At 43.2% G+C, this 24,788-nt stretch overlaps 1 protein-coding gene across 32 annotated transcripts in view; it reads right to left on the reverse strand.

The window, feature by feature from the left end:
- MAP2 (microtubule associated protein 2) overlaps positions 1 to 24,788 on the reverse strand; it is a 222,191-nt gene that overhangs the window by 36,560 nt on the left and 160,843 nt on the right. For 23 of the 32 annotated variants that reach the window (XM_077181072.1, XM_077181079.1, XM_077181070.1 and 20 more), the window contains 2 exons: positions 12,495 to 12,608; positions 10,174 to 10,251 (listed from right to left, as the gene is read on the reverse strand). In XM_077181072.1, coding sequence (XP_077037187.1) covers positions 10,174 to 10,251; positions 12,495 to 12,608 — 192 coding nt within the window. The remainder of the gene's footprint in view (positions 1 to 10,173; positions 10,252 to 12,494; positions 12,609 to 24,788) is intronic. The other 9 variants (XM_077181094.1, XM_077181097.1, XM_077181087.1 and 6 more) reach the window with 3 other exon arrangements.

Here is a 24,788-nt window from a genome sequence, read left to right on the forward strand (position 1 = left end):
GGAAGCGATGGAGATTTTGCCTAAGAAGGGCACTCCAGCAGGGTTCAACATTTGTAATAAAGTGGCACACGCAAAAAATAAGAGTTCTGGCAATGACTGAGGAGAGGAGGGGTGGATTGCAATGGATGACAAGGGTATGATGTAAGAAGCAATAGCTTTAAGGAAGCTAAACCAGAATGCACTGAAGCACACACAAAAAAACCAAACCAACCAAACAAAAATCCTGCACACTGCAAATGAAAACATTTCTACAGTTTAAGCATCTTTATGTCATAGTCAAAGGCGGCAAATCTGCTGTTTGAAAGAAATGCAGATGAACCTCTGCACCAAAAAGAAAAAAAATACATAGATTAGCAATGTGACTGGCAAACACATCTGAGATGGGGAAAAAAGGCTTACACAGAGGAATAAGCTTAGCTGCAAAGCAATATTTTATCATGGCAAAGTAAAAAACTCAGGAATCAGCCGCAGCGGTGGGAAACCATGTTGTCATACAGCACCTACACAATCAAATTATCCACTACACACTCTTCAAGCATAATAACAAGAGCAGTCATACTAATAAATGGGCAAAACAGAAAATGAAGCAGGCTTGGAAAGCACTGGAGAAAGCTGGAGAAGGATTTGCTGGCAGCAAACACATGCAAACCTAAGGAGGACACACCTTCCTCAGCCAAGGAGGAGGGTGTGTCTTTCAGGAGTGCTCCCACCACAAAGGTCACACTCTCCCTGCTGGATGCCACTTTTGGCACTTCTTCTTCATGACACACGGAACCAGAATCTGACTGACCCTCACAGAGGGCCCTTGCCTGGTCCAAAGGCTTAAGGGGCCTGTGCTCTTTCCCCATTTGCTTCCCAGGAAGAGCAGCAGATTTCACTTCCACAGCCATCAGACCCTTTACTGGTTCTTCTTCTTGGAGATGGAAAGAACAGGGGACATCCCCACCAACAGTAAACACCAAGCACACAGCTGAACAGGATTGCTTTTACATAACCCTTTCAGAACTGCATTTACATAACCCTTTCAGCTCAATATTCTCTATTTAAGTCTGTAAAGGACTGCCAGTACCCGGTTCATTTTAGCCACCATGGAACTGAATTTTCCTTAGGAAAAAACCAAACCAAAAGCCTGCCTCCCCCCACACAAGCATGTTTATGCCACAAGATGAGAGCTGAAAGTGTTTTACAGGCATACCTCTCCCAAGGATAACAGTGGGTGAAATAGTCATTGGAAATGGAGATGGAATGGAATGATGGATGGCTCTGACAACACTAATGCATCAATGAGCTCAAAGTACACTGATATTTTTCTAATAAATGTACTGTTTAGTCCAGTAAATGACATTCAGCTGAGGTGGAGGAAGGTATGAGGCATTGATTTCTTTCTGCTGACCTTGGTAATACAGACTGCTGAATGCCAGCAAGTCAATCTACTGTATGAATCCTGGGTTTGGCAAAATACTGAGAACTTTCATAGTCATATCAGGCCTTGTGCATGGCTAATGATTAATGGCTTTTGCAAGATTTCTGCCAAGTTTCCTACACTGAATGGGTTTATAAACAATTTCTCCCTTACTCTGTCTGACATCTGAAATCTGTATGTGAAAGTCACTATTTTAACATAAGGACTCTTCGTTTTCTTTGCTGTTTCCCCTCTTATCCCCAGGCTCCTCACCATCAATTAAGTCAAAGAAACCAATGAATGCAATACAACTATTTGTTCATCCAAATTTCTAAAACATACTACTCAGCCTATAGGCTGTTAGGATCAGTAAAGTAGAATCAAGAACAGTCTTTTTGCTTGTGCCATGGCAGAAGAATTATTAGAAAAATCACCATTCCAGGCTTGTACTCCTGCCACTGTGACTCAGACAAAAATTACTGTGCACTATTAGTATTCCCTCTGATAATAAGTAAGGATTAAGTGTGAATCCTGTGATTCAGCAATGTACTCAAGGAGCTGACCAGCAGCCATGCTGCAGGCAACCTGATGGCATCCCTGAGTTTAAAATGTGTCTCACAATGAAGTACTTTGCTGAATCAGACCTAGAACAAAGCATTTTCAAATCTGGAAGTGGCTGTATCCATCCTCTTGGAATTACAAGGGCTTTGTTTTTCTCTTGAGATTGTTCCAGTGAAAACCAATCAATCATTCCTTTCAGCTATGGCCTTAAAAGAATGATTTAAGGAACATAAAAACTGTTTGAGGCTGAGAAAATATCACTATGTAAAGAACAACACATTATTAATAACATAAAATAATTAAGGTTAGATACTGTATCTTAAATGAACAGAAGCCAGAAGATTCAGAATCAGACCCTGACCAATGCCTGAACAATGCAGAAATATTTACACATGGGCAGATTGTAAAAGCAGCCTTGCAGGACAATAGGTCTCCAGCTACAAGAGACCCTGACTTGAATAACTTGCTTTACTTTTCTTTTTCTATTTTCATGTACTTTTGTATGTGCTTCCCTCTTAATTAAAAAATGGTAAAGACAGTCTTTTATTTTACTCTGAGCAATACTCCTTCATTTCCTGGAACATTTTACACAAGGCCACATGAATAAAAATAATTACTCCAACTAGAGAGTTTTCCTTGATTTAACAAAAGAATCATATAGCCTCTCCTTGTGCAGCAGACTCTTATGCCCAGCAGACTGCTGCCAGCAAGGATGGCTGTTTCACACAACAGTCTCAGTTGGAAGGGCAGGAAGGATCCTTCACACACAGCAGGATCATCAAGTCCAACTCTTAAGTGACCAACCCATTCAGGGATTGAATCCTGGCATTTTAGCACCATGCTCTCACCAGCTGAGAGGACCCCAGGGTCTCATAATGCCTATCTTTGCACTCATGATCCAGCTTATCTGCCTTTTTTCTCCTCCATATAGATGTTCTGAGATCTTACACTCTCACCAGAGGCAGATTATATGACAGGAAAGGAAGTTGCACATGAACTAATCAGGCTGTTATGTACAGCTCTAGGCACACAGCTAAAGTAAAGCTACCCCTGTGATTTTTCTATCTTCATACCCTTGGTTAGATATGCTGACATGAACAATATTCAATTATTAGTGCTTATCTCTTACTGATGCTGTTACAGTATTAGGCTGTTAATTCTAAACAACTCTGGTTTTCTTAAAATGAGCCAGTGAGTGACCAGTTTCAGGGAGACAGCTCCATCCTCCTGAGACACAGACCTTTAGAGGATCCAGTACTATTTTTGACTTTGGTTGCCAAGACTGAGTGCTGTGAAATGAAACTACAACTATTTCACCTTTGAGAAGTCAGCTGTTCTGTTAGTCAGTGAAGAAGATTCTCCCTTGATTTTACTTTTACATAACCCCTACTGATGAAATGCTACTTACTGATGTGCTCAGGTCATAGAAACAGGAGGTACAGAGAGGCTTTTTCCCCCTCAGTGTGTGCAGTCAGCTGGCACAATGCAAATGGAGCGTGTCCACAAAACAACTGGAAATCAAACATGATCCAATATGGCCTGAAATTACCTGTGTACACTGAGGTAAAACTCACTTACTTCACCTGCTGGAGAATTAAAATCCTTTCAGGGCTATCTTTGGTATAGACATATCTTCCTCCCATTGTGTAAACAATTGACTTACTTTCAGTAACAATATTGTGGCCTACTCTGCATATTGTCCTTGGCAGTATTTCTCTAGCACAAAGAACAAATTATCTTCCAGTTCTTTTAGCTAGCTGCTCCTTTTGCTTCTGCTCTAAGCCAGGCCTGAAGAACAAGATCCCTGATTTAAGTGGGAACCCCAGCTACACTGACCCCAAAGCTGCTCATGCTGCAGCTTTACCAAGACATGGAGAGACTCTTGGAGGGGCATCACTTCCATCTGGGGAGAAAACACAACCAGGTTTCCCTCCCCAGAAAGCAGCAATGCCAGACACATAAGGAATGGAATGGATGGCAGGTGAGTAGAGGGGAAGAGGAACCAAATGGGACCATGCTCAGTTCACCTTCATCATGGCCCAACAAGACCTCTGTGCTCTTCACTGTGGCACTGGGGTGTGTACTAGAGCCAGCCCACTCTGAGCTGAACAAAGGGTGTTCATAGTACTCCTCATCTGAACTGCAGGGCTCCTCCTGGGGCACAGACACTGAAATGGAGGGGGCCAGGTGCCACTGCCTGCTGGCTCCTGCAGTGACTCCCCCACAGCCAGGGCCGTGCTGGAGCAGCCCCACCTTATCCTCCGCCCCTGCATTTACAAACACACACAGACAGACAAAGGCTGCAGGACAGACAGACAGACACACACAGGAAAAATAAAACAGGATGGACACATGCTTCTAGCAGCACCAGCCACTTCCATGCTGGAGTGGATGACACCAGCCAGGCTATTGGTTAATGCAGGATGGAGGAATGAGGCAGTTGTGCATTTTAACACAGGAAGCATGTACCTGGTCCTTTCTGCTGGGTTTACCAACATCAGAAACCATTCCTAGGAGTAAGTGAATTTCAAAACTACACACTAATTGCTTAGAAGAACACATGCTGTGCACAAATCACATCTCACAACCCACACTATACTCACATGTATTACACACCTGACTGACTGTACTAAAAACCTCTGAAGTGTCCTGACATAACTGTATTCCTCATAATATTCAGATTTATTACTTAAAAGTAATAAATCTGAATATTATGTAAAATTTTTAAAAAATCTTTAATTAAAAAGAAAGCCAGCTTACATTTTGGCCAGTGGTGATTTTATTTTTCATTGTACCTGTTTCAAAATTCCCCAATTTTCTTTTTCCTATAAATAAGCAGCATTTAAACAACAACGAAAAAAACCCTTCCCCAAATAGCTATCTACCTTTTTTTTCCCTGATAAAGGCCACAAAGTGCTGCCCACAGCAGTCTCTGTTAGTCCTATATTTTATGCTGTTGTGTCATGTTTCCATGGGTGAACTAGCTCCCACCTCAGTGTTTGCTAATGCTTTGGAATGACAGGCTTATTCCCATCACTGTAGCCTTGCAGAAAATCACATTAGTGGGACTACACCAGTTACTGACAAGTACAGGGAGGCGCAGTTTTTGCAAGACAAAGAAAAATAACACTACCCAATGAAAATGACTGGCCTACCACCTCACCCATACAAGCCTAGAGGGGACACTTGGGACCTCCTGTAGGCTGAGGAATCCTCTCATCACGAATAAAGCTATGAAAAAATAAACATCTAGTGCTAGAGAAAAGAGGTTTAAGTCCATTCTCAGTGTATGACACCTGGTAGTTCAATGAACACTGATTCACAGGGTGCCTTAAGCAGCTGCAGCTGTGCCACTGGATTTCCTACCAGCTTCAAGTACAAGTCCATACTTTGTGTCCCTGGCCTTTCTAAAGGCAGTTATAACTTACAGGATTTTCCCCAGAGCCCACAAAACTGTCATTCTTAGATCCAAAACAGAAAGCAAGGCTTTAACACAGGCAGTGTTAACAGATCTCTTCGTGGGATGCCAAAACAAGAGGGCTCAGGAATGCTACCCTAACTGTGATTACCCAAGCCTTGGAAACAATTTTGATCCAAAACAATCCCATTCACAAGAGCTTTAAGGTTCTTCCTGGCAAACAACAGGAAGTTTTAAGTTTTTTTCTACAGTACATCATGACAAAACAACATCTGTGTCTTTACGAAAAGCTCCTCTGCTTTCTCAAGTAACTGGCAGCAAGTGTCCTGTAATGGCATGGCATGGATTTCTTCTGCCTGGGAAAGGATTGCTGAAGGAGAAATCAATTCCATGGGTCCATGTTTAAGACTGGTGCCAGCCCTGAGGCTGGCTGGGACCAAAGGCATGCTGTGTGCACAAAGACCCTACATGGAACTCAGTTAGGAGAACTGTATTCACAGATTGTTTCAGGGAACAAAGAGTGCACAAACCACTACAGTGGAATCCAACCCTCATATTCAGGGGTTTATGCAATATTAAAAGAGGCAGGTATGGAAAGAAAACCTGGCAACCCACTTCTGCCAAGCAGGAAGCTCTGCAGAGCACTGCAGTAGGAAATGCTAAGCACAGCACTGTGCCCAAGCTTCCCATATTCTCCTTAAGAGCCAGAAGCAAGGTTTCAGGGAATCATCTCAATCTACTTGCAGTGCAGAACCTGTGGATTTCTTCTCCACAAAAACATCTACAAAATTCTGTAACAGATTTGAGGGGGTTCAGAGTTTGCAAAAGGCAAATTACAGGGGGTGAGCCCACACCTCAGGGCACGAGAGACCAGGAATCAACTCCTTCCTAAATCCAAGAAGGTTCAAAACTTCAACTCTCCCCTCTCTGCCCTCACACCAGCCCATGAATTACTGAAGACAAGAGCTGAAGGAACAGAAGCACTTGCCACCTATTCAGCTGGAACTGGGACATGAAGAAAAGGGAAGGCTGACATGGTCAAGAAGCTGAACACAGAGAAGGAAGATGTGCAGAAGGGGAGGTTCTCCTCCCAGCTGTGGGTTTATTTACCCAGGGGCCCCTTCAAAAGCAAAATGCATCAAAAAGAGTGAAGGTGAAATCCCAGCACTTGCCTATACTGTTGCAAACAAGGCTGAAAAACCCTTTTTACAGGCTTTGAACAGACTGTAAGAGAGAAAACAGAGGCCTTGCCTCTGCTCCCTAAAACTGCAGGAACTGACAGCAGTACAAATGGTTAATACTTGCTATTGTGATGGTCCAAAATCACCAGGAGTGCAAAGCCTGCTGCTGTTTGGGGCTGTTACATCTGTGGCTATTTTACAGATTTACACTGGTTTTTTATCAGTTTGAAGATATTTTCAGAATTAATGCAGATAATTTCATTAACAGGATAATGATGTCTTCTAAGGAGGCTGTGCTTTTATTTCAGCAACAAGAAAAATCCTTTGTTATTATAGTCCCTTCTAATCTTTTCCGTCTCAATACAAGGGAAAATCCCTAATGCATTTTAAAGTCCAAGATTAAAATCACTTCTCACAAAGGCTAATTCTGCTTTACTTTCCTTGTATATTTTGAGAATGCCTTTCAAGAAGTAATTTTCACCGTCAACAGATCCATTTTACAACACCTGATTCTTTTCAGTTTACAAAACATTCTTACTTGGTATATAAAGGCTGATCTGCCTATTTCAAAGTGGAAGACAGTCCATCCGAGGCACCCTTCTTTTCCTTAATGTTTAAAATTTTTTTACATTAAGACATTGTGGACCATCATCAAAAGGCAAAGAGCACAAAAGAAATGCCAAGAAATTAGAATATTAAGTCATTCCTGCAAGAGCAGATACAACTGATAAAAGGATTAGAGGGTGCTAGGAAGAATTTAATTTCCTGAACAAAATTATGTTATTATAGTTGAAATGAATATAATAATTTCAATAAGGCAAATCAGTTCTCTTACCTTCTGCAGCAGTAAAAAGGGACAGGTTCATTTGAATGTTTTCCTGCAGCCAAATCCAAGAAACCTACATCCAGCCGACTCCTTTCTCTCATGAAATAAACCTGACCCACAAACCTCTCTGCCTTGCCTACCTTTATTTTTGTTCCCTTTTAATTTGTGTTTGCTGCATGGCTGGCCACATCCACCTTTGTCAGTCTACAACAGTGATTTCCTTCCTACATTGACTGAAGAAGTCTCTTGGATTCAAAGCAATGCGACACACACTGACAAGTGCATTAGGAAGAGCTCCTAGGAGAAGGGGAAAAAAAGGTCTGAGGCAGACACACCAAGTGCTCACCTTTTTTTTGTTCAATTAATTAATAAACTGTATTTTACTAAGCAGAAAGATGGACAATGTAAAGATGCATGAGGATGGATTGCCAGATGGTATAAGGAACAGGAGGTTTAAACAAGTACAGGAAAACTGGGTCAAACCCTACTGAGGCAAACTCTTCTGAAGGGGAACTTTGCCTGAATAAAATTGACAGGTCTGGCTCACTGAGGTCAGCAAAACCTGAACTTACCCACAGAAAAAAAGGACTGTATCTTCTAATACAGAGCAGAGCATAAGATTTTTACTGCCATTTTTACTACAGTGAACTGACAATACTGATATTTTCATAAAAAGCAACATAATAAATTTATAGGGAAATTATTTCTAAGTTTTTTCTGTTGCTTCAAACAACTCTACTGTGAGTTCCTGTTTGAGAGCCAGACATAAACAAGAACCTTCCAGCACAGTTCATTAAAGACTCAGGACATGACTTCTATCCATACTTCCCTTACAAAACTGCCATCTGCTCTTAAAAATGAAGCATTGAATCAAAATCTTCCATATTGTGGAAAAGTCTTTTGATTAATGTTAAAAAAATTATTGGAAAGTTATTAAAACCAAGGACATTGTGTAAATCATTGAAACATCTCCCAAGCACTGTCCTTTCAGCCCTTGCAACCACCTCTGCAGGGTAAGTGCTATTATATTAATTCAATTCTACATGCTAGGAAAGAGAAAAGCTACAATGTTCAGTGACTTGCTGAGTCATTTGCACAGCTGGGAGCTGCAGTCTGGCAGTAGATAATAACCTCAAGTTGTAGAGTGTTTTCCACTTTCCTGTGTTAGTACAACTAGCAAAATGCTTTCCATTTGCTGTGGGGCCAATCTACAACCTCCTGTCAATTAAACAATGTAAGTACTATAAAATCCTAAACTACATGCAAATATAGAGCTGACACAAGCAGCACACAAAGCCAAACCTAAACCTGAGGTTAATGGAAGAACCTTGACATTGGACTGAAGCACAAGAACAAGTCCTTTACCATTATATGGAAAATCAAAAAGCATACACAGGACTAGCCAAGTGAATTATGTATTAAAAAATAGTGATAAAGCCCTGGTAACAATTCTAAAAATCTTTGCTAATGCCTTACCAGTTCTCTTTACCAGTTAATAGTTTTGATTGCCATTACCTCTTTGTGATGAGTCTAGGAACTGTTGTATTGTTTTTTAAACACACAACAGGCAGATTTTTTTTTTTTGTTAAAAACAACAACAAATTATTAAAGTTCTTTATAGCTGTTACTAACCACACCCAGTGGGCCCTTCCAGTAGAGTGGACTGACAAATGTTGTTGTTAACACAGCCTGTAATTTCTTTGTGTCAAAAATGACTGCATGATGGAACACGCCTAATTGCAGTGTCATCATTAACTGAGTCAGAGAATGCTAGCATGTGAAATAGCAATCATCTCCTTGATAAATTCATAGAGGCTCTGTGTTAAAATACCAACAAAGTTTGTTCAGCAGATGATAGGAAATTATTTTCATGCACTTATGTAACAAAGAGAAAATGCTGAAAGAAAATCCAAGAAGGAAGTAAGTGGAGACATAAAAATGTGACTGACATGAGTTCAACTGACAATCCCCTGGAGATTCTAAACCCAAATCCTCCTTATCCCCACGACACAGCTCAGTGTGAACACCCTGCAGTCTCCCTGTGCTGCTGGCCTTGATGCAGCAGTTGTCTTCTGCTGAACAAAGCACTCACGCACACGCCTACACTGCGGCAGCTTCCAGGGATTCAGGCCTCTGCTCAACATCAAGGCAACACTTCAGTTCTTTGCTGGAGGAGGTTTCAGCAGGAGGAAAATGCAGTGATCACGGGCTACTGAAACTGAACACTCGTGCAGAACAGAATAGAAACTTGCTTGGTAAGACTAGAATGTGATTGCTGCACTTTGTGGGCAGAACTTCCAATACATGCAGGCACTGGAGCATGAATTACAGGTCAAGGGCCAAAGAAATCATCCAGCTCTGAATCTCCTTGCTTTCATGCATTTAAGATTCCAAACCAAAAGGCAATGGCAATATTAGAAATGCAGCCAAACACATCTCAAGAAACAAACAATGACCTATACTTAATCATAGTTTTGGTGACCACTCTGGAACAGCAGTGGCTCATATTGCATACAACAGACAAAAAAGTGAGCAACACTATCTTTTTCTTTAGCATGGATGTACTTAGCATATCCCTCATCTACCTCTGTGCATGCATCTACCTCATCCATGCACTGCAGCTGGTTTGCAGATGGGGAGTTATTGCTGAGAATGCCTTATTTTTCCACATGAGAAGTAACTCCATGGCACAAAGTATCTCCATTTTCTGATTCCCCCATCCTTTAGATTCACGTCTCATCCCTCTGCTGACAGCTCTGCACTGCAATGTCCAGGAGACCCTTACCTTCCTCCAGAACTCCAGTCTGCTCAGAAGCTGGTGATGGAGGTGGGGAAGGAGGCAGGTTGGCTGACTCTTCAACTGCTAGAAATCAAACAGTGAAAATGAGATAGAATCATTAATTCCAGGAAGACCAATACATGATGTAAGCTGCACTCAGCCTGTTCTGCCCAGCTGAGGAATTATCTGATGGGGACTCATGCCTGCCAGATTTTTAGACAGACCCTTGCAGAATACATGGACTTTATAAAATAAAAGGATTTCTTCTTCTGTTGTTGTTTTCTAATGGGATGAATTACGTACAAAATCCTGGTTATAGAGCACAATATAAAAATCAAATATGAGATACTCTTTTAAATCCGTATTGCCTCTTAAGAAGTGTTCAGTCACCCAAGGCAACAATAAAAAAGCTTATGAGCACAGAGTTATTATAAATTCACACCAACTATCAGAAACTGGCACCCAATCTCTTTAATCCACCTTGAGTACGTGAAAAAAACTCCATTCTGCGCAATTTTTTTTCTTCTGCTGCGTTCAAGGTTAATAGCAGAACACATGCAAATATTGTTTGTCTAAATGCAAAAGATATCAGCACAGGGAACTTATATCAGCTGTGACATAACAGTGATTCAGCTGAGCAAGGCACAGTGAAAACTTAGATGCACTTGGACTGGGATTTACATTCATACCCAGTCATGAGACCAGATGCTGAAAATAATGTATTTTTTTCAATTACTTCAATTCAAGTATGTTGAAATTCTAAACAAACTTCTTAAATGAACTCAGCATGACCTTTGCATTTGATCTCATACCAATAACTTAAGAGAATTTTCTCTTTAAAAACAGATCCACTCCTGGGACTTAACCAATGTTTAAAAAAAAAAAAGCCAAACAGATTTGTTTTAACAGCTCTGTCTTATCAACAGCACCTTTCAACAGGCAGATTTCAGTTTACTGTTCAGGGCTTCTTTCCAAGCATAGGCAGAATTTTTCAAAAGCCCCAACAGAATTTTCCAGGCTTCCTCCTATTGATTTCAGTGTGATTTGGAGAAGACCATATGTGACTTGTCCTTAAGATGTGCTGTTCAGGGACAGAGTATTTATAAACTCATCAAATGCATCCGACCACAGGAACTGTAACACCAACAGTTGTTAACTGAAGACATCCTTCTCACAATGCCTTTAAAATTACTTATCTGACTAGATGGAACTGAATATCCATTTTGCCTCTCCCAGGCCTGAGTGAAGTGATTTGGAGAACTGGGGTCCTCCATGTAAAACTGAGTCTCTGCAAAGAAGGGAATTACCAACCAACACATCTCCCTGCTGCAGTTCTAAGTTAGTTCAATGAAGCAAAAAACCGTGGGAACCAAATTTCCAACAAATATTCTAAATTAGTCATTGACTTTAATTCATTCCTAGGCAAGGCCAAGCACTGCACCAAAACAAGCAGATTACCACCTGTGGGGAAAACACTGCAGGGCATTGTTTTGATTTAATCACAATGAACATGCACTCAGCAGAATCTATCCCAGGACAGGCTTGCATGACTTCCTTACCTCAAGATGAAGTATGTCCTTTCTCTGGCCTTTGGTGGACATGTTTTGAGCTACTGCAAAAGTTTTCTGGCAAGGAGCAAGCACTTTAGGTACAAATGGCTTTACACCTACCTTCTTTTATAGATAGGTAAGATAGAAAAACAGACATGTATATTTCAGAGGTATTAAACAAAGGAGGCAAGAGGAGGATGGAGACACAGCACGGATCAGTGGCATTCTTACCCCTTCCAGTACAGACTGCTGGAATTTGCTTTTACCATGTGACTCCTTCTTCCACAATCTGCCCTCACTCTGCCTGGTGCTCTCAACCTGGTGTGCCCCATTCATTCCTTTCTGCTTCCTGTGGAGGTACTTCCCCTCTATCTATTTGAGCAGCTACCACCCAACCAGCAAATCCTCACTTGCTTTTTATTTGTCACTCCATCTTTGCCTCTTCAGACCTTAATCCTTCACATGGCTGAACACAAACAGTCCCAATCAACACGATGACAAACCCTACCACCAAACACACTCATGGCTACTCAACCATGAGTCAAAACCAAGGTGGAGAAGTGCTGTTAGAGCAAACAGGGAATGAGGCAGTCACAGGGCCATGAAGAACAAGGATCCTGCTATAATCCTGTGGTCCCAGCATTTATCCAGTGGTGGCTATGGTTTACAACCACAACCATAAGCAACGTGAATACACAGCTGGAACTGCATTTTTTAATATACATACAGACATCTGCAGACACAAGGATACCTGGAACAGTCTTTGTCTCATTTTACCTAAAGGTAGTGATCCAGGCTGATCTTTGTGCTGGGCTTCTTTTTCCTGTTCACCTTTCAGGACTGCTACAGCTTCAGCTGTTACTACTTGTACTATCCTTGCAGACACTTCTTCTGTGGCAGCAGCAAAGTCAGAAAAAAAGAAAGAAAAGCATACTGATCAGAATGGTGTTTTGAAATCAGAAAGATTAGCTTAAACAATAAAAAACCAGAGGCTGATTTAATCCATTTTTAAAAGGTAATCTTTTTCCCTGAAATATAAGGAAATCATTAAAAATAAAAGAGAAGGACCAGATATTCCAAAGGTTTCAGTGGAAAATGCCAAGTATTTATAAAAATCAGGAGCTTGCTCTAATCAGGATGCACAAAGCATCATTATTAAATGTTCTTTCTATTAGGGACAATGTGCAGCAACTGCAATATTTTAAGACAATCATTTTTAAATGTCTAGAAAAATGTCTGCAGGTATTGTTTTGCAAACAAGGATAGAATGGGCAGCTGAGCAATGTAATTTTTTGACATTTAATATACAAAGTTAGCTGCATTCCAACATGCCCTTTGGACTCTAATTCCTCCTCAGCAGCACACAGTATGCATTAAAGGCACTTCCCAGACAGCCATCTATGCTGCTGAGGGACTTGAAGGGCCAAATAGCATTCTTGCATGGTTAAAATCAATACTTCATCTTCCTCACCCCTTTGAAGGCTGCCACAAAAGCTTTATTTAAACAGTAGGTGTGAGTACCATGCAGAGGGATGGCAGAGATGACATTTTTTTGGTGGAATGGGCTCCTTGCTGCTGGCCCCCAAGCTGCTCTGTGCATGGAGCTGACTCAGGCACTGCATGCTTGACAGAGCTGGGTGCCACAGAACCCACACTCTGCTCTTCCCCTCTGCCCACAAGCTGTAGCACACCAGAGAAGGGCTGGGAAGGGGCTGCTCTAGTGAGCAGAATGTAGTAGTAGGACCCTCATGGAGTGAATGCTTCCAAACTGAGAAAGTGTCTCAGCTTGACTCCAAACCCACTCAAAGGTGCAGTGAAACCTCATCAGGCACACAGATGCATATGGAAGCAACCAGAGAAGTTTCCTCCCCTCCATCAAAGTTCAGGTGCCTTTGATGTAACAAATCAAGATGGTAAGGGCTGGTCCAGCAACATTCAGACAGCAAAGGGTTTGTGGTTCTTATCTGTATGTGAGTTTGCTCTCCCTTAGTCATTAATCAATGTATTTCTCTCTCTCAGCCAAGCTCAGAGGAAATAAACTCCTTCTCTCTCCAGCTATATCCAAGTGCTGTCTGACAGCTGTTCCCAACACAATGGAGCTGACCCCCAGGGAAGGCCACAAGCTGCACAGTCACAACCCACCAGCTGCACAGCTGGGCACACCTGGGAACAGAGCAAAACTTGACTGCTTCTCCAGCCCTTGTGTGGAGACAGAGGTTTGTAATGGCAGATGTCAATACACCCTGCTCCTGCCAGAGCCCCCATTAGTCACCATCCTGAGGGCAGGAATAAAAGCTCTGCTCACTCATTACCACATCCTTCAGGCAAGAACTGGCTGGGAAGGACAAGTATGTTTAAATCAATGCCCTACATGTAACTTCACAGCAACCACTCTGACAAGGGACTGTCCATTAGATTAATAATGATTTATTTTCACAGTTACTCTTACAGAATTCCCTTGTACTTTTAATGTGAAGCTATTCCTCTTCATTTGTCCTTTAGAAAAGCCAATTGTTTTTCCTAAAAAACACAGATGTGAATTGCCACAGCCATGTTTGTCTAAAACCAAAGTGCTAGGTTAATCTTTCTTTTACACAAACTATTTAATGGGATATTAAAAATCCCCACTCACTGGCAAAGAACATTCCTAATTGTTGGTGTTTATACCCTACAATTCACTGCACTCCTGGCTGGTTACCTGGAGGGCAGTGACTGCAACAGTTCCATTGGCTGCTGCCAACAGCAAAAGTAGATAGAGGAATACACCAGAACAACTACCAAGCAATGAAAAAAACAAGCTGATTTGAAAAACATGAATTTGAAAAAACATTTGAAATACATGGATATAAACTTGAGGATAAATTCAGATTAGAAATTTAAAGATGCTGCTTTCCTGCTGTCAGGGGTGAGAAGTTCTGGCAGCCTTCCACATTGGAAGAAATAAATCAAGTGTTTTTGAGATGAGGCTACGTATGATAAAGGTGCCTGTAGGAGGAGAATACGAATAGCAGCTCTAGTTCTGCTCTTCTGTTTAACAACACATCCCTAGTATGAGATCAAAGTCCCCTCTGTGGTTAAGCAGATCAAATGGAGCACCATAACCCCACCAATCAAGTCATGCATGTGGCCAGTCCTATAGATCAAAGAACAGGGATATTGATTTAAAGCCCAGCAATCCTCCCAGCTGCCTTTCAGGGGCCTGCACCTCATTTTGGGGCTTTGCACCTCATTTTGGGCTGCTTCCACACTTGCTGGATGCTGGGGGTGCTTCTTGCCACCTCTTGGTTCCCACCTCGCGTGAGAAACACAAAGCAGACACTTCCCAGACCTCCCAGACTCTCACATGGTGCTGCTGCTGCTGCAGACCAGTGGACTGGACAGAAATGTGGAATCCTTACAGGTCCTGACAGCTCCCTGTGTTGTGAGGCACAGGCAGCCTGCAAAGCACGAGCTGGGAAAGCCTGGGAGAAGGAATCTGCAGCATGGCCCATCCTGCTCCTGGGGCCCTCCCCACACCACAGCGTGCTGCAGCACCTTCCATGGGCTGGGGAGAGACAAACTCCTCTTCTTCCACAAAGCAAACTTGGATAGCTGGTGTATCCCTGTGCAGATTCTGCTCTTTCAGAGCAGGAAAGAGCATCACCCTGACAGCTCTAGTGAGGAGGACAGCACAGAGCTTCACTGAGTGCCGCAGCTACAGAAGACCCCACACCAATTCCTGCCACCTGAAGGATGTGACACATGGCCCTCCTGTCAAAACTTCCACCAAGCTACTAATCACAACATCATCAAGACTGTACTATTGGCTCAGATGAACAAATCAAGACTCAATGAGGAAGATTGTTAAAAGAATCCATTTTTGAAGCTTATGTTCACGTGAAAATTTTAACGAAAGGCTCCAATTAATTTCTGATATAGAATATTCAAACCTCTATCAGGTTTAGTACTCTGGAGCATATCCAAAGGAAATCCCCTTGGTCAACTGCTTTCCATGAGCCAAGCAACCCTCCTCCCAGCAGGGTTAAGATAAATCATTAAAAACTGCCTCCTTTATAATAGAATTTATACTTGTTCCCATCCAGCCTGGTTCTCTACCACAAATGGACTCTACAAGCTCAGAAAACAGTTCTCACCCTCTCAGCTCTCTTCCTGATTTAATTTGCTTGGGACAAAGATAATGCTCCACAGGGAGCTATGAGGGAGGGTGAAAGGTTGTCTCCAGTTAAATAGAAATTTCTATTTCAGGCTACGCAAAATAAGTAAATAAAAATAAAAATGGCCTCTGGGCTTGTATGTTTTGTCCCGTTTGTTTTGTTTGGCAGTGTTCTTTAATCAAGAAAGGCTTATTTCTGAACACTCTGCTGATGGATATTTTGGGTGACACAGGGGGCATGGGCAGTTCATCAGAACAGTGCTTTTGCCATACATGACTGCTGCAAAAGGACAGACTTCTCTGTACTAATGGACACTATAAATAGAAGATCCAGTGGGTAAGTCAAATCCTCACAGGGCTGCTATTGAGACTTTTCATAGTTTTCTTATGGTTCAGTTAAAGTTCAAGGCAGCCTAATGATAAAAGAACAAACAAACAAAAAAACCAAGACCAAAGACCAAAAAAAAAGGGAAAATTAGGCAGCTTGAATGCTGTGGATGCTGGGCTATCTATTCACCAGACATGGTTTTGCTTGTAGACATTAATTTTCCCTCTCTTTAAACAGGCAGACTCTCTCTGACTCTTCTTCATGCCACAGAAACGGCATTAACATGCAAAACAATTTACAACAAATAGATTTATTTCTTAAAAGCAACAAGGAGCATGGCTTTACCTTAAACTCCAGCAGAACAAAGAACAGCAACATGCCTTTTTTTGCATTTTGTAGATGTTGCTCCTTTTACCAAGATGCCAGCTGTTCATGGTACAGGACACAGAATGAGCTTCACAGCTTGATTTTAGGGAATACAGAAACCTAAGGTATAGGCAGCCCTTGAATGGGATGTCCATAACAGAGGGAAAACACTGTGAAAACCCTCAGCATGAGCTCTTCAAAGCCCTGACAAGGAGCAGGCTGAGCTGAGAGGCCAGGGCTGACACACCAGGATGGCAGTTCTGCTGCTCCCTCAAAGGTCACTTCAGACCACACTCCAGCAGGGCTGCCAGGTCACCTCTGGCCAGCTGCTGCCAGTGCCACGGCTCTTCTGTGGCAGGAACAGAGGACAGACCCTGTCTGGGGCACTACACTAATTTAAACCAAAGTTAAAACTCAAATGAACTAAGCACTCTGTGTTCCTGGTTTTGGAAGTCAGCCCAATTCTTCTCCCAACCCCAGCATACCAAATCAGGAGATCAGCAATCTCCATGTCCCAGGGATGACTTGGGGACACAAACCCTTTCCAGAGTACTGAGATGCACAGAGGATGCTGAACCAGCTGTGATGGGGAGCCACAGCCTTCCCTCTTGGTTTAGAAGACCTGCTGCCCTCCTCACAAGTACACCCACAGGCACAGGAGCTGCCCAATCCCCAGCCCAGCCACTCCAGCACTGAGAATTACACTGAAGCAGGTGTAATTCCAACCTGAAATTCATCATTCCTGCACTCCCTCCTGATAGCTGAGCCCCCTTCCCAGACAGAGACTCAGACAGGGGCTGGTAAATGAGGTTACATGCCAAAGACTGGCTACAGCACAATGCAGTATCTGGGATCAGATCCTGTACAAGGCCAAGATGTAATTTCAAAGCTCTCCTTGGTTCCTTATTGATCCTGCTGCATTTGTCATTGGACTGCAGATGTCTCCACTGGCACATTACCTACAATACTTCTATTTCCCATGACAGCTTTCCATTCCATTAACTTTTATAACAGACATGTTTACTAGCCCCAGAGACAGATATACAGACAGTGGCAAGAGTATTTTAAAATAGGTGTCTGAGCTTTCAGGTCCTGACATAAACATTTCCACAAAATAGTTTTAAAATATAGGGGTTTTTAAAATCTGCAACTATAAAGGCAAGAGCAAAAATCAGATCTGTGAGACATCTGTGATGTCTGTTCTTTACATGCCCTTTTAATGGTTGTCCTTCAGCCTCTAGCACTTTTTTCTCTTTCAACCTACCACAACCTCAGACTCAACTCACAGAGAAGCTGAGTTTGCTATGAACACCACTTCTTAGGTGAAACTGTTCAGCTGCTTTGTTTCATCCAGCAATGCCTTTTATCTTCTCTCCCCTGTCCCTCTGTGCAATGATTACTCTGAGGACTGGTTTTGACAGGATGGGCAGGGCTCACAGCCTCTCCCTGCCTCACAGGTGTGTGACTGGCACTGATGCAAGGATCCTGCTGGCAGTGAACTGGGAGCTGGTGCAGCCTGCCCTGAGAACAGCCTGCTAGTTACCTCATGTAACAGTGTCAGAGATTAATCAGGCCACAGTTCCTCCAGTCAGATCAGAGTGTTTCTCCTCAGCTCTTCTCCTTTCCTGCCTGCAGTCACCTGTGTTTCATGACTGCCACTCAGCAAGATCACAGGGCCCACTTATCTATTGCTCCTTGCCACCTTGAGAACCCATTTCACAGCAACTGGGACAGTGCCTCCTAATATGAAATGCATACCACATCTCCACCATTTCATCAGGACATCTTCCCAGACTAGAGCAGCATCATGTCTTCCTCTTTCTGGCAAGAGCACTACCTAATGACACCAGGGTGGCAGCAAGACCTTGAGTGTCCTGTGGCCACAGAAGATGCCACCTGATCTCTGTAAAGCATAACTTGTTAAAGGCATAAATGAAGTTTCCCTGTTTGAACTGCATGGCAATTCTCATTTCTGGGCTGAATATTTTGAACTGATGCATTATGCACCAGACTGAAAGAATCCTTCTTGAGGGAATAAAACTGTTCTTTTAGAAAGCAGAGGGAAGGATTCCTGTTCTAGGAAGAGGTAAGGTGAACACCTTCAAATCCAATTCTCCAAATAAAGGATTGCAGCTCAGTAGAAGACACCAATAACCAACTGCCTGATGAGTAGTGTGCAGAATCCCTGCTCTTATTTGTTTTCATTTATCTCCTAAGCATTCTAGCCCCTTCTGCTCCAGGAGAAAACCAAAGAAAAGGGATGACAGGAAGGAGGAACAGAAAGAAGGAGACTGCAAATTGTGTCAAAACTTCACACACATTCATGGGGTCACCCATCAAACACCTACCAAGAAAAAGCAGCGAGCTCAGTTAAAGTAAAGGGTAATTAATGTTCCTGGAGCACTGAGGCAGAATAAGGGATTAAAGAAAGCTGCAATGAGATGGAAAGGATAAAATAATATGTTTCATTAATTTTGCTACATTTTAAGGAAACAACACAGGCAGGGCACAACAAAAGGATTAGCTACATGTATACTTGCAGAACTGTGAAAACAAAGCAATTTCAGTCAAGATGTGCCTGTCAAAATCCTCAGTGGGATTCAGAGCAGTTTCCAAGGTAACCAGCACTAATTGTTGGCACAGTGCAATCGAATCAACAACAAAAGCACAAAGCAACCTGCACCGCCTTGTGAGGCAAAACACCCCACATATTCCTGCAGAAAGAGAAGACACAAAATGGCTATTTGCTGTCTTTGATGATTTGAAAAGCAAAACAGGACCTATGGATTTTTCCCCCCCGAGTCCTGCAGTTCTGAGTGCAGCCAGGCTGTAAAGCAAATAGCGATTCGATTTGTTTAGAGGCATTAGCCAGTCCCCTAAGGACAGGTCCTGAATCCATGCACAGCTCTCCTGGAAGCTGGTGGATGACTTGTTTCACTCAAGACTACTGAAATGTTGGAGGAAAAAAAAAGATGCAGGCATCACCCAGTGGCATTTGGGGCGGAAAAAGCAAAGATACACCTTGGACTTGATCTCTGGGATGATGACAGCTCTAAATACTGCCTTTCTGCATGCAGATTAAAAAACAAATGCACAGCAGCTATCAAAGTATCATGAATAAGTTATATAAACCCCCAAAAGTGCCAACAGATTAGTGCTTGAGATTGAAGAAAAAAAGCCATGTTGCTTCGCAGAATTCAAATACTGGCTTTCAAACGGCTTTTGTGAGTGTAAATATTTTGCTGTAAGTAGGTCCTTGATCTGGATGTTGGCAATATTAACAATAATTGGCAGGAGTTATGAAGGCAAATAACATGAACATCAGCTTTTAAATGAAATGCAGCCACAACACAACAGACAAGTATCATTTCCCTAATAAACTCATGGACTTTAAGCTACTGCAGCATCCCTGAGGATAGTGACAGATTAATTTAATCACCAGGATTCACCAGCTAACCAGCAAAACAGGCCAGAAAAGGTCTGTGTTTTGGGAAAGAAAGAGCTCTGACAGTTTAATGCACTGGATTCCCAAGGTACAAACATTCAGATTAACGTTGGGGAAAGATGTATTGCAGTCACTGTGTGAGAAGGGCAGAACAGGTGGAGCTACAGCTGAGTACCTGGCACAGCAGCTTCATACCCTGGTGAGTCCCACTGCAAATGCATTACACCTCTGTGTTTTGGGATATTCAACAGCCCCTCCCTTTGCTGTCCTCAATCTCTAGATTGTAAATCTGACCCACCACCACCCAGCTCCTTAACACTTTTGAACGTGATGGTCTTGGAGGTCTTTTCCACCCTCAGTGATTCTATGATTCTTGTGCTATCATCTTTATATCAGAGTAAATCTGGTGTACAGCTGGAGTCCTGGCTGCAGCTGAGCAGTGCTGGCCTGGCTGTGCTCTGCTACAAACACAGGGTGGCTTTCCTGGGCACCCTCAGCTGCTCTGCAGCACTCAAGGAAGCAGCAGGGAAGCTCAGGCTGCCTGTCCCTGGATTGCTTCCACATGTTTCAGTTCCCCTGCTCTGACTGAATTTCCCTGATCGCTTTCTTCAGTGGGAGAGTTGGACACATAGTCCAAATCTCCAAGGCACACAGTGCAAAACCTAGAGAGACTCATGCTAGGAACCAGAAGCCATTCTGAAAGCTCCAGTGAGCCCCTTCCTTTGGCTCCCTAGCACATTTATTAGGCAGAGGCCTCTGCCACACTATCAAGCAGCTCTAGAACAAAACACCAAGGGACCAGTCCCCTCCTCAGTCCCCCCTGGAATACGTAAGTCTGTTAAAAAGGAGTCAAACCAATGTCAGTACAATAATGCAACACTTGGAAAATGAGCCCTCGTTACTGCAATACTTGTTTCCTGTGCATCCCCTCAGTCCATCTTCTTAAGTCTATTGCCTGGAACAAAATATTTACTGTCAGCATTTCCCAGCCAAATCAGAGGTGGGAAAAGCTATCAGTTCTGTTTTGTCTGATGCATGGGCAACACAATTTAGAGCAATATTGAAGCTGACAACACCAAACCCACAGCCAGGGCAGGGCAGTGATGTTCCACTGCCTTTCCTGAGACTTGGCACCAGCTCAGAACAACACCTGCACACACAAAGCAGCTATATCTATCTTTCCCCAGAAGTATTAATTCCCTAGGACTCACACAGAAGAAACCACTTTGGCTTCAAAACAAAGAACCAGATATTTCATCCTTTCAGTGTGAGTAAATGCACATAATGGGTAAGTCAGTTTAAAATCAATATTAGCTTTGGGCTTCAGTACAAGTTAACATTTTAAACAAACCGACTTTTAAGAACCTCTACAAAAGTCAATGAAGCATCAGCCACCTACAGAAGGAGGTGATGCATCCCTTAAAGTTCATTTTTAGCTCATTTTGGGATGATTTTAAACAATTTTACAGTGCTTTCTCTGATGTTTTTAAAAAAGGATTCACAGTGTGCTATAGAAACTTTGCTGAATTTAGGCTTAAAATTAACATTAACCCATGCACATATTGTGTGGGATTTAGTCATGCCTGGTCAGGATGACTGAAGATCAACCTGTCAATGCCAACAGGATGCTGGTTTAACCCCCAGGGGGGATATTTAACACATAAAATGCAGCAATGCCATGCCCTGCTCACCTCAGTGCTCACGCTGCTGGTCCAGCCCAGCTCTGCACTGCAGCAGCAGCTGCATGGCTGATCTCTCCCAGGCCCTGCTTCCCAGTCCAGCCTGCACCTGTACCAAGGCAGGGGTGTTCCTCCTGCCAACAAGGAATGGTGCTGCATCCTTCCAAAGGAGCGTGTGCAGGTGTCCCCACAGACAGACAGTCGCCTGTGTCATGTACAGATTCACTTTCAGAGCAATTCTCAGCCAAGGTCAGCAGTTCTCCCGTCTCTCCCCCTCTTTTCTGGCCCTGCCCCAGCTGAAGGGAGCCTTGCCTTGCCAGGACTCATCCCTGAATCCTGCTCCCATCCACACTGCCTGCCCACTCCTGGGGACTGCCAGCTCACAGCTCTGTGTGTGCAATGCATTAGGAAAGAGAAACATGCACCTACACTTGAAGAAGGAAAATGTGAGAGATGCACATCCAAGCCCTCAGTGCAGCTTCAGTGTCCTGGCACAGGTTGCCCAGAGAAGCTGTGGCTGCCTCATCCTTGCAAGTGTCCAAGGTCAGGTTGGACAGGGCTTGGAGCAGCCTGGGATTGGAATGAATGAGCTTTAAGTTCCCTTCCCACCCAAACCATTCTATGGTTCAGTGACCTTCTGAGCTACCTATTCCACTTTTGCCAAAGCTGTCTTCTCTGGCACCTAAATAGCTGCAAGCTTCTGCAGCCATGGTGCTAGAGATGTCCAGCTGCTGAGGGGAGAGCTGAGACCAGGGCAGGGGGCACTGCAGCCTCCAAGAGAGCTGCATCCAGAGGTTGAGCTCCTTAGTGTACTGAGAATGAGGAGCAGTTGTAGAAATTCCAGGTTGCAGAGCAGCTACACTGGATGGCTGGGATAAAGCTGGGAACACATACAGAGAACAAGACTAAAAAAAGAGACAACACAAGTGAGAAAGGAGAAAGAGAAGGAAGAGCTGACAGAGCAATTGTTGAGAAGGATGACATATTCTCAAATAGAGAGAAAGGATGACAGGGAAGGAAAAAGAAAGCAACTCATACACAGGAACAGCCAGCGATTAGTTTCAGCTCACCAACAACCTCTGCAGGCTGTGTTACCCCAGATGTAGCACATACTCTGAATTTGGGGTAAAAAAGGAACAGTCACCACTGAATCCTATTCCCTCTCCCCTTATGTGGTGCAAGGCTGTGGATGAAAGCAGTTTCAGTACAGCAGCAAGACTGCCCCATCTACACAGCACTGGCAGCTGATACATTCAAAAAGAGGAGCAGAATTATCTGTCTGGACAGATGCATGGGCAGAGAACCAGACTGTAAATCAGTTTTATCCTAACTGCCAGAGGTTATAGGGGTTGCTGGAAGCTCTACCAAACTGATCATGTGTCATTATGAATTAGTCTCAAGGAAGGAAATAGAAACAAAAAGCAAAGTACCTGGAGTTTATTTTCTTCTCTCAAAATACACAGTGCTTCCCAGTGAATCTGATTTCCATGAACCATTCAATCTACTTAGTCCTGAGTGAAATGACTCTGAGAAGCAGCTAAGAGGTTTTCCTGCCCTGGAGCTAATGATATCTTTCAGTTATTTTCCATAAAATAAAACTGCATGCAACTAAAACTAAAGTTTTGGAGAGTTATTTTCCACACACAGGAGAAGGGCTCACTCCCATGAACTAATGTACACAGCTGGGGTGCCTTGAGTTTCCTGCACTTTTTGCACATCATGAGGAATGCCTCAATATAACAAAACCCCACAAAACAACTAAAACTGCATTTCTAAGTCATCACTTCAGCAGAGGTTTTCCAAGCACCATTTACTGTGCTCAGTCTGTGAAACAGCAGAGAAAATGTAAATATTTTGCTCAGAATCTCCCAGAGAACAAATAACAGTGTAAACACCATCACAGAGACATCTCACTTGGAGTGCCTATGAATTTCCAGATCAGCCATTGGATCAGCCACAGGCACGGGACCATCAGTGCTCAGCTGCCAGCCAATGCCAGCTGCTGTGTGCTGATTTCCATCTCTTCAGCTGGCAAAGGCAAGCAAATCTGTATTACCATTATAAGGATTGAATTTCAAGTGAGCAGTTAATCTACCAGTAGCAACTCCACAGAACAAAAAACCCTAACCAAAACATTAGTACACACTGAGTTTTGCTGTCCTTTACCCAGGATATGAATACAGGAAGAGAAGAGATGGTTTCTTCTCTATACTGTAACCTCACAAATTAAAACAGCAAGAAAGACAAAGACAGGGGGTTGCCCCTTGCTTCCTTCTACTATTTCCTTCGAGTTTCTCACTCAAAACCCAGATTGCCTTTGCTTTCCAATTTTAATAGAGAGTAGCTAATTGTGGTTAGTCAAATCAAGGAGTTTGCATATATATCTCTCTCATACTTGTACTTTGTACAGAAAATATATCTCAAAGTAATATTTTCTTTTCATTTCCATGAAAGTGGTGCCTCAGTGAGGACTACAGAGTGGGGCCCTGATCACAAAGTGCTTGGAGTCTCTTCCTTATCTCCCTTAACCTTGAGAAGCAAATGCTAGAGGAAAAGAGGAGAAAAACTAAATCCTCCTTTCCTTTGTCAGCCAGCCTGACTGTGGCTCACAGACGTCACAGGGAGCCTGTGCACTCCTGAATGCTAAATAATCTCCTAGGCTACATACTTTCTCTCAGTGGAGCTTAGAAAGAGATCTCACTTTGAGCAGGGCCACGTTGGCATGGCAACGGGGGGAAAAAAGGAATCAGCAAGCCTGGAGGAGACTTTGTGTGACTCTCATTTTTGTGAGGGATGTGATGGTACCTACCTCCTCTCCACCAAGGGTTCAACCTGTGCCCAGTGGGTGAGGAAGGGCTGATGTCCACCCTGTGTGCTGGCAGGACCTGGGGACACCTTGTCCTGGGCTGGAAAGTGCATCAATCCTACACCTGAGCTTCCACAGTGGAAAAACAGGAGGGAAGGATTTGGGAAGTGTGGGGCTGAGTGGGTTAATGACTGCCCTCATGACCCAGGGCAAGGGAGCTGGAAATGGGGCCAGCAGTGCTCACCAGCACATCCCCTGCTGTCACCTAAGAACCTGCTGCTTCCCTTCCAAGGT

This window comes from Agelaius phoeniceus, chromosome 7, assembly GCF_051311805.1.
Source record: "Agelaius phoeniceus isolate bAgePho1 chromosome 7, bAgePho1.hap1, whole genome shotgun sequence".
Lineage (NCBI taxonomy): Eukaryota > Metazoa > Chordata > Aves > Passeriformes > Icteridae > Agelaius > Agelaius phoeniceus.